The sequence below is a fragment of the Bison bison genome, unplaced genomic scaffold, assembly GCF_000754665.1.
Source record: "Bison bison bison isolate TAMUID 2011002044 unplaced genomic scaffold, Bison_UMD1.0 scf7180017864105, whole genome shotgun sequence".
NCBI lineage: Eukaryota > Metazoa > Chordata > Mammalia > Artiodactyla > Bovidae > Bison > Bison bison.
This window is the reverse complement of record NW_011494677.1, coordinates 426,437-435,883: the sequence shown is the minus strand read 5'-3', so window position 1 is coordinate 435,883 and position 9,447 is coordinate 426,437. Positions and strand designations below refer to the sequence as shown.

Genomic DNA, 9,447 nt, shown 5'->3' with positions numbered 1-9,447 from the left:
CTCTGCATTCAGATGTTTATATCTTTCCTTTTCTCCTTTGCTTTTCGCTTCTCTTCTTTTCACAGCTATTTGTAAGGCCTCCCCAGACAGCCATTTTGCTTTTTTGCATTTCTTTTCTATGGGAATGGTCTTGATCCCTGTCTCCTGTACAATGTCACGAACCTCATTCCATAGTTCATCAGGCACTATCTATCAGATCTAGGCCCTTAAATCTATTTCTCACTTCCACTGTATAATCATAAGGGATTTGATTTAGGTCATACCTGAATGGTCAAGTGGTTTTTCCTACTTTCTTCAATTTAAGTCTGAATTTGGCAATAAGGAGTTCATGGTCTGAGCCACAGTAAGCTCCTGGTCTTGTTTTTGCTGACTGTATAGAGGTTCTCCATCTTTGGCTGCAAAGAATATAATCAATCTGATCTTGGTGTTGACCATCTGGTGGTGTCCATGTATAGAGTCTTCTCTTGTGTTGTTGGAAGAGGGTGTTTGTTATGACCAGTGCATTTTCTTGGCAAAACTCTATTAGCCTTTGCCCTGCTTCATTCCGTATTCCAAGGCCAAATTTGCCTGTTACTCCAGGTGTTTCTTGACTTCCTACTTTTGCATTCCAGTCCCCTATAATGAAAAGGACATCTTTTTTGGGTGTTAGTTCTAAAAGGTCTTGTAGGTCTTCATAGAACCGTTCAACTTCAGCTTCTTCAGCGTTACTGGTTGGGGCATAGACTTGGATTACTGTGATATTGAATGGTTTGCCTTGGAAATGAACAGAGATCATTCTGTTGTTTTTGAGATTGCATCCAAGTACTGCATTTTGGACTCTTTTGTTGACCATGATGGCCACTCCATTTCTTCTGAGGGATTCCTGCCCGCAGTAGTAGATATAATGGTCATCTGAGTTAAATTCACCCATTCCAGTCCATTTCAGTTTGCTAATTCCTAGAATGTCGACATTCACTCTTGCCATCTCTTGTTTGACCACTTCCAATTTGCCTTGATTCATGGACCTGACATTCCAGGTTCCTATTGTCACGTAGGTGTATGTTCCTTGGTTCTTTGTCTCGTCACAACAAAGATTTGGAGCAACAGACATTAAAGCCCTCGGCACGTCACAGCTCTCAGGTCTTGGACAAACCGTGCTACAGCTCTTAGGCAAATCAGTGTTACAGCTCCATTTTATTTAGAAGATAGCAGGAGAATCCAAGGCTCGAAGAGAAGGGAGTGGAGGAGTGCATGGGGAGGGAGAAAGAGAGAGAGAGAGCACGTGCGTGCACACGGGAGAGAGAGTCTGTGAGAAAGCACTTTGGCTCCTCCTTTTATGTTTTTTCCTCCACCTGGGCCTGCCCTATGCAAATTGGGCTTAGCCAGGAGTGCTGTTTGTTCTGTTTGTCCTGCCTGAAGTCTTCACTCTGGTCCTCAGACCTTCCTTGTCTTTTAGCCACCGCCATTTTGGACTCCTTTTCCCTATTCTACCTACCTAACACTATGCAATATTGCTCTTTACAGCATCGAACCTTGCTTCTATCACCAGTCACATCCACAGCTGGGTATTCTTTTTGCTTTGGTTCCATCCCTTCATTCTTTATGGAGTTATTTCTCCACTGATCTCCAGTAGCATATTGGGCACCTACTGACCTGGGGAGTTCCTCTTTCAGTATCCTATCATTTTGCCTTTTCATACTGTTCATGGGGTTCTCAAGGCAAGGATACTGAAGTGGTTTGCCATTCCCTTCTCCAGTGGACCACATTCTGTCAGACCTCTCCACCATGACCCGCACGTCTTGGGTTGCCCCACGGGCATGGCTTAGTTTCACTGAGTTAGACAAGGCTGTGGTCCTCGTGTGATTAGATTGACTAGTTTTCTGTGAGTATGGTTTCAGTGTGTTTGCCCTCTGATGCCCTCTTGCAACACCTACTGTCTTACTTGGGTTTCTCTTACCTTGGGCGTGGGGTATCTCTTCACGGCTGCTCCAGCAAAGCGCAGCCATTGCTCCTTACCTTGGACGAGGGGTATCTCCTCACTGCCGCCCTTCCTGACCTTCAACGTGGGATAGCTCCTCTAGGCCCTCCTGCGCCCGCGCAGTCAGTGCTCCTTGGACGTGGGGTTGGTCCTCCCGGCCACCGCCCCTGGCCTCAGTCGTGCGGTTGCTCCTCCCCACCGCCACCCTTGGCCTCGGGCTTAGGGGCGTGGGGTAGCTCCTCCCGCCCGTCGCCCCTGGCCTCAGGCATGGAGCGTGGGGTATCTCCTCCCGGCCGCCGCCCCCGACCTCGGACAAGGGGTAGCTCCTCTCAGCCGTTCCTGCGCCGTTGCATTCTGGTACTCTCGGCCGCTGCCCCGACCTCGGACATGGGGTAACTCCTCTTGGCTGCTGCCCTTCGGGCACGGGGTCCTCCCAGCTTCTGCCCCTGACCTCAGACGTGGGGTGGCTCCTCTCGGCCACGCTTAGCGCGCCCGTTGCAGCCGCCTGCACTTGGCGCGTAGCCAGTTAAAATCTTGTGATAGTTTCAGGTGCACAGTGAAGGGACTCAGCCACACCTGCACATGCCTCCATTCTCCCCCAGGGGCTCCTCTGGTGGCTCAGAAGTAAAAAAATCCGCCTGCCAGTGCAGGAGACGAAGGACACTCGGGTTTGATCCCTGGGTCAGGAAGATGCCCTGGAGGAGGGCATGGCAACCCACTCCAGTCAGTATTCTTGCCTGGAGAATCCCACGGACAGAGGAGCCTGGCGGGCTACATTCCACGGGGTTGCAAAGAGTCAGATATGACTGAACAACTCACACACACATTCTCCCCAAACCCCGCTCCCATCCAGGCTGCAACATAACATTGAGCAGAGTTCCCTGTGCTGTGTACAGCATGTCCTTCTTGTTGGGCATCCATTTGTAAATATAGCGGTGTGTACCTGTCCATCCCCAACTCCCTAACCATCCCTTTCCCCTGTCCTTCCCCGTCCCCCCACTCACAACCATAAGGTCATTGTTTAAGAATGGTTTTTTCTTTAGATTGTACTGTAGCTAGATTTGTTGGTTTTTTTTTTTTCTCTTCTTTTTTTTTTAAATTTTATTTTATTTTTTAACTTTACAATATTGTATTGGTTTTGCCATATATCAACCATGAATCCGCCACAGGTATACACGTGTTCCCCATCCTGAACCCTCCTCCCTCCTCCCTCCCCATACCATCCCTCTGGGTCATCCCAGTGCACTAGCCCCAAGCATCTAGTATCGTGCATCGAACCTGGACTGGCGATTCGTTTCATATATGGTATTATACATGTTTCAATGCCATTCTCCCAAATCATCGCACCCTCTTCTCTCCCACAGAGTCCAAAAGACTGTTCTATACATCAGTGTCTCTGGTTCCTCCCCACCCCACCCCCGGGCTGGCTTTTTTCCCCCCGTTCCAACCTGTTTTTAAAAGATGTGATCGTTCTCATCAGGAGGAAGTCGCTGAAGGGTATTTGGGGTTAAGCAGCTGAGGCCCATATGTCTTACTTGCGCTCGCTCCCCCCACAGGCACTGCTGGAGTCCCCGGTGGAGAAGACCCCCGTGTCCGTGGCCTGCGGGGTGGAGAGCCCCCTGGATGGCATCTGCCTCAGCGAATCAGATAAGACCGCCGTGCTCACCCTGATAAGGGAAGAGGTGAAGACTTGCCCACCACGTCCGCTGTTGCTTATTTCTTTGTCAAGCCTGTGTGCCAGTGGGGAGGTTCCATCTCTGCTGGCTTGAGTTCTTGCTCACCAGCTGGAGAGCTCATATAAAGGGCTCCCTGGAGCTGGAGTCCTGGTCTTCTGGTGTCCAAGGGGCAAAGCTGACACTTCGAAGTGTCCTTGAGAACTTCAGGACACTTCTTTATCGCTTATCCTTGAAGTTTTAAGTACACAATTTTCCCAACTTCACCCACATACGTAACTAAGCCAGCACCCCTTCGTTTTACAGAGGATATAGGCTCATGCCTAAAAGTTCCTCAAATTCTAGACTTGTAGGAATATAAACTTGCTAATTAACTCTCAACTTCCTCTGTCGTGTTTATTGAACGTCTTCTGTTTGAAATAGATCACTGCTGGGCCTTTCCTGGGTGATCTGGAAAATAGAAAGACACTTGTTAGGTACCATTAATTCATTTCCACCCTCCCCTTACACCTCTGTGCTGTGTTTGATGTGTTTGGTTTATATGTTTCTTGGATTTCTTCCACTTTTTTAAAAGAAGGTAATTCCCTTGGTGTAGTGATTTTATTTTTATAATGTGATGAAAATGGTTAAGTACCTCTGACCTAGGTCTTTCAAACCTTTAAAACAGAGCAATAATTTTGGTAATTAGTGGTGTCAGCTAGTCCTGTTGTCAAAACGCTGTGGTCAGGAGGCTTCACAAAGTGTTGTAAATGAGAAAAGTGTCTTCTTTCTTCTGAGAGTTAAAATTATGAGATAACCACTGACCAGATGCATCAAAGCAAAGATGTGCTAGGACTTCCCTGGTGGTCCAGTGGTTAACACTTTCCCCCCTGCAGGGGGAACTAAGAAAAGATCCTGTGTGCCCTACAGAGTGGCCCAAAAAACAAAGATGTGCCTGCTTCCTCCCTGAAGCAGAGAGGCTGGCTTCTGGTTCTTGAAATCCTGCTTCATGGCACCAAAATAAAGATTGTACACAATTAGAAAGAAGCACAGGAAAGTATAATCACAGGAGAACAATAGGTTCCCATCCGAGCCCTGTGCAGGGGAAGAGGTGTTTGAGACCGTGAATCTAGAGTGTTTCTTTCCAGCTAGCATGGGCCTGCCAAATGTAGGATATGGATCTTGGTCTAACAAGCAGGATCTTGCCCACCGTGAGTTGGGTGCCTCTGCCTGGAGGCACTGACCTTCTGAGCTCTATTCTGACTCAATCCGAAATCTCTGCAGAAAGAGACTACCTGGCCAGGCCAGCTCCCCCCACTCTGATCCTGTGATGGTTTCATGTCTCAGCCTAATTACTAATAAAGTGGGGCTCTGGCGTCTTACCTTTAAGAGGAGTCTGCCAGACCAGTGGCTCAGCTGTTGTCGTCCTGACCCAGCAGGGTTCTAGGCCGAGAGCCAGACCCTGGACCAACATGGAGTTTACAGAGATGGTAATTCCCACCTGGGGCTTTCCTGGGAGAGGTTCTCCTCCCCTTCACCCTGGTGACCGCATTCCAGCATCCTTATGTGGCCGACAACATTTCCCCAGTGTCTGTGTGCAATACACATAGAGGTTGACGTTTTTTTATTCCTAATGTAGATTGAATATCTTGGGATGAACATTGGCTGTGTGTTGTTTTCAGGCTCTAGTCTTGAATTCAAACTGTAAAGAGACTGAGCCGGTAAAACTAAGCTCTGTCTGCATTATAATCTAGATAATCACTAAAGAGATCGAAGCAAATGAATGGAAGAAAAAATACGAAGAAACCCGACAAGAAGTCTTGGAGATGAGGTTAGACTGGAGGTTTGAAGGAGGGGTGGGTCCCTTTATGTACTATTAGATTTAGTGCAAAGGAAGGGATGACAGTACTTGCTTACATAGAACCAGCTCTTGAGAACTTGAGGGTTTTGCTGTTTGCACCTTAATTTGTGATGGGTAAGGTCATTTCCTGAGGATTGCTGACCAATTACTGTATTCAAATGTGGTATCTTATTTTGTGTTGTTCAGAACATGACAAGTAAGCAGAACCCACAGAATCCTTGTCTTTTGAAAAGACAAATTTGTGCAAAAATACCCATTCGAAATACAGAGTAACAAGATTTATTGACATCTTTAGTTATGGAGGCATTACAATCCATAATCCTTTCCTAAAACGAACTATACATGGTAGCTTCAAATTTCATAGCCACAAGGTAGCGTATAAAAAGCATTTTAACAGGAAACAAAGCTGACTGACTAACTTGGATTCTCTTTGCTTTTACTATTCACTCCTACACTTAGGAGCTGCGAAATAACTAAAAATGGCATCAAAGAGTGGGGGGCATAAATAATTTACAGACTGTTCAGTGGGCACTTGGATGAAACATTTTAAATGGGTCCACTTTAGTTTGTGGCTCTTGTATTATTTGGTGTTTAGAGTGCTTGCTCGGTCCCTGTGCCGGCTTGTTGGGGAGGAAGGCACAGCCCCTGATCTCGGGGAGCTTTCAGCTGCCTTCGTGAGAACTTGGATGCCTAGTCAGAGTGAGGACCAGAGTTCTTCTCACCAAGGGTGTCAGGGAGGGGCACCCGTCACTGGAGGGTCAGGAAAAGATTGCACTTTTCCCGCATGAACAGGACAGGATGATCTTTAAATAACTTTGAATAACTAAAATGCTTCTGGAATTAGGAAAATAAAATAAAACCTGGAACTGAATCACAGGGGACCCACTGCCTGTAAGAGTGGTTTGGGGCCAGGAAAGCCTGAACTCAGATCGGGCCTCTTAGGAGGAGCCCCCAGGATATCGTTAACTCATTTTGTAAAAGAGTCATTTCTCTAAGCAGAATTCACGGACTGCCTTGGCGTCATTCACAAAGGTGCAAAGAAAAATGAAGGCAGTTGTTTTGGTGGATTCTTTACCAACTGAGCTATCAGGGAAGCCCAAATAAAATGCAAGCCTTGTTAAACAGAACCTTGAGAAAAGCCTTTCTGAGCATTAACAAATCTTATATTAAATACTAAAAAAGCAGGGGGGCACCCCAAAGCAGGTAGCTGGGTTATGTGAGTTTGTCAGTACATGTTACTGTGTTTTGTTGTTTAGGGCAGCATTTGTCCAACTTCCCTTGTCTGGATATTCTCTTCTGATGAGACTTTTTGTCTGTTTGTTTAAGGAAAATTGTGGCTGAGTATGAGAAGACCATTGCCCAAATGATTGGTAAGGAAATTTTTCTCTAGAATATGAACCTCAGGATCCAAAGATGATTTTCAAATTAAAATATAAATCTCTCAGTTTGTCCATCCCTGAGATACAGTTGATTCTCATTATATGCAGTTCTTGTTTTTATAAAATTGCCACACTGAATTAGGCAATTCTAACCCATTGATCCTCAGGAAGGCAAAGCAGGTGCCTGTGAGCCTGTGGTCACAACAATTTTGTCAATACATAACCTTATTTAAGATGTATTGTCGTTTCATTAATACTGAGCTCGTACCCGGACGAAGCTCATCTCACGTGTGTTTTCCCCCAAGACACCTCCAGCCTTGTAGCTTTTAGGACACAAGACGGCTCCAGAGCACCAGGCTTGGGGCCCATTTAAAATTCCCCAACAGGAAGCACAAAAATGCAAAATTAAGGCCCGAAGTAGACTAAATAGGGTCCTTGTTGGCAGTATGCAACATGGCAGAGCATCTCCTGGTCCAGCCTTAGGCGAAAACATGCTTGGCGGGTCAGCCCAGTTCTCTGCCGCCCCACACGTGCCCCCGAACGGCCGGGAACCCACTGCACGTCTTGACTTGGAGGCGACATGGGAATTACAGTGAGCAGGCAAATTCACAAATACAGAATCTGCAAATACTGAGGATCCATTAAGATTAGGTTCCTTGTAGAGGATGAACACTTCCAGCACCAGGGTGGGCGGCCTCTCCACATCCTTCCTCCCACCCCTCTCCCCGCCCCCTCCAGTGGGACGTCTCTGGGCCTCACTCCACTGCAGGTCCTGCTTTCCCTGCCTCAGACCCATCAGGGCCATTAGAAAGGACAGCGCTTCATCCTCCTGCATTGCATTTAGAACCTCTTGTAGCCGCTGTCATAAGGACTGACTCCCCAAGTCACTTCAGGTCTCTCTGCATTAACTGAAGTGCTGAGATGATAATTTATGCCATCCATGCCACCTGACACCTGGGAGCTGCACGGCTCCTGCCCTCAGCTCCTCTGGGTCTCTGCTTGCATCTCTCCTCAGACAGAGGCCATTTGATATAAAGGCACCCCACCCTCTTGCCCTGCTTTGTTCTTTTCCCCGTCACCTGTTGCCTGTCTCCCGCACCAGAGTGTCAGGGTGGAAACTTGTCACCTTCCTTGCTGGGTTGCCCCCCTCCAACACCCTAGAGTACTGCCTCGCAGCTCAGGAGGGCAGCTGTGAACTGTTGGGTGAATGCATGTTCTCTGATCGTGACTCACAGAAGATGAACAGAGGACAAGCATGAGCTCTCAGAAGAGCTTCCAGCAGCTGACCATGGAGAAGGAGCAGGCCCTGGCCGACCTCAACTCGGTGGAAAGGTCCCTCTCTGACCTGTTCAGGAGATACGAGAACCTGAAGGGCGTCCTGGAAGGGTTCAAGAAGGTACCTGTCCTTTGCCTTCTGCCGCCTTGGTAGTGCGTCTTCTTGATGATGGGTCGTCAAACCCATGTGCCCAAAGTGTGGGTGGCCCAGAAACAGGAAATCAGGGACCCTGGGTGGCATGTTTGAATCCTTCCTCTCAGTCAGGGCAACAAGCCCTGGACACGACCAGAGTGTGGCACAGCGTGTAAGAACCTGGGGCCCTCAGACCTTAGGAGAGTTCTAGAAATGTTCTTTTTGATCATTCACCAATTTGTCAAAAGTAAAAGGGAGTCAAGCCATAGCACTGAAAAATTCAAGCCGAAGGTATCAAAGAAGGAAGTATGAAGTTTCAAATTTAGGTGTAAGTGGGCATATTGACTTAATTTGGTCACTCATCATCACTAAAGACACATTTATAGCAGTGAGCGTTCTTTTTTTCATATTAAAATAAAATGACTGTCCAGTGTGTCCAAAACAGGAATCAGATTCCCCTTCAGTTTTTCTGTTTGTTTTTGGCTGTGCTGGGTCTTTGTGGCTTTGCTCAAGCCTTCTCTAATTGCGGCAAGCCACTCTTGGCTGCAGTGCTCCGGCCTCTTCCTGTGGAGCTGGGGCTGTAGGCGTGTGGGTTCCAGCAGTTGCTGCGCTCGGGCTCAGAGGCTGTGGCCCACGGGCTCAGTTGGTCCCCAGCATGTGGAATCTTCCCCGACCTGGAATCGAACCCATGTCCCCTGCACTGGCAGGTGGATTCTTATCCCCTGCGCCACCAGGGAAGTTGCACCCTTCAGTTTTGAATAACTTTGGCCTTCCTAAAGCCAGGTGGTGCTACTGGAAAAGAACCTGCCCACCTGTGCAGGAGACATAAGAGATGCAGGTTTGATCCCTGGGTGGGGAAGATCCTCTGGAGAAAGGGCATGGCCACCCACTCCAGTATTCTTGCCTGGAGAATGCCGTGGACAGAGGAGCCTGGCAGGCCACAGTCCACAGGACCACACACAGTCAGACACGACTGAAGCGATTTAACACAGGCATGCACACTTCAGAAGCAGGTGTGTCAGTGTAACTCACTATCTGATTTGAAAGTTAATGCATGATGTTATCTACAGTTTCCTCAGTGGGAATTATTTGTGCCTTTTTCAAAGTACCATGGAATCTTATTTGAAGGCATCTGAATGTAATTAGGTTTTCTCATGTTTTAAAAAAGGAAAGCTCTTGACACATGGCAG

The 9,447-nt window shown here is 47.6% G+C and overlaps 1 protein-coding gene across 2 annotated transcripts in view; it reads left to right on the top strand.

The window, feature by feature from the left end:
* The window catches only part of TACC1 (transforming, acidic coiled-coil containing protein 1), a 66,419-nt gene that overhangs the window by 47,082 nt on the left and 9,890 nt on the right, over window positions 1-9,447 (top strand). For both annotated transcript variants that reach the window (XM_010838760.1, XM_010838759.1), the window contains exons 5-8: window positions 3,514-3,639; window positions 5,364-5,440; window positions 6,797-6,840; window positions 8,085-8,245. In XM_010838760.1, coding sequence (XP_010837062.1) covers window positions 3,514-3,639; window positions 5,364-5,440; window positions 6,797-6,840; window positions 8,085-8,245 — 408 coding nt within the window. The remainder of the gene's footprint in view (window positions 1-3,513; window positions 3,640-5,363; window positions 5,441-6,796; window positions 6,841-8,084; window positions 8,246-9,447) is intronic.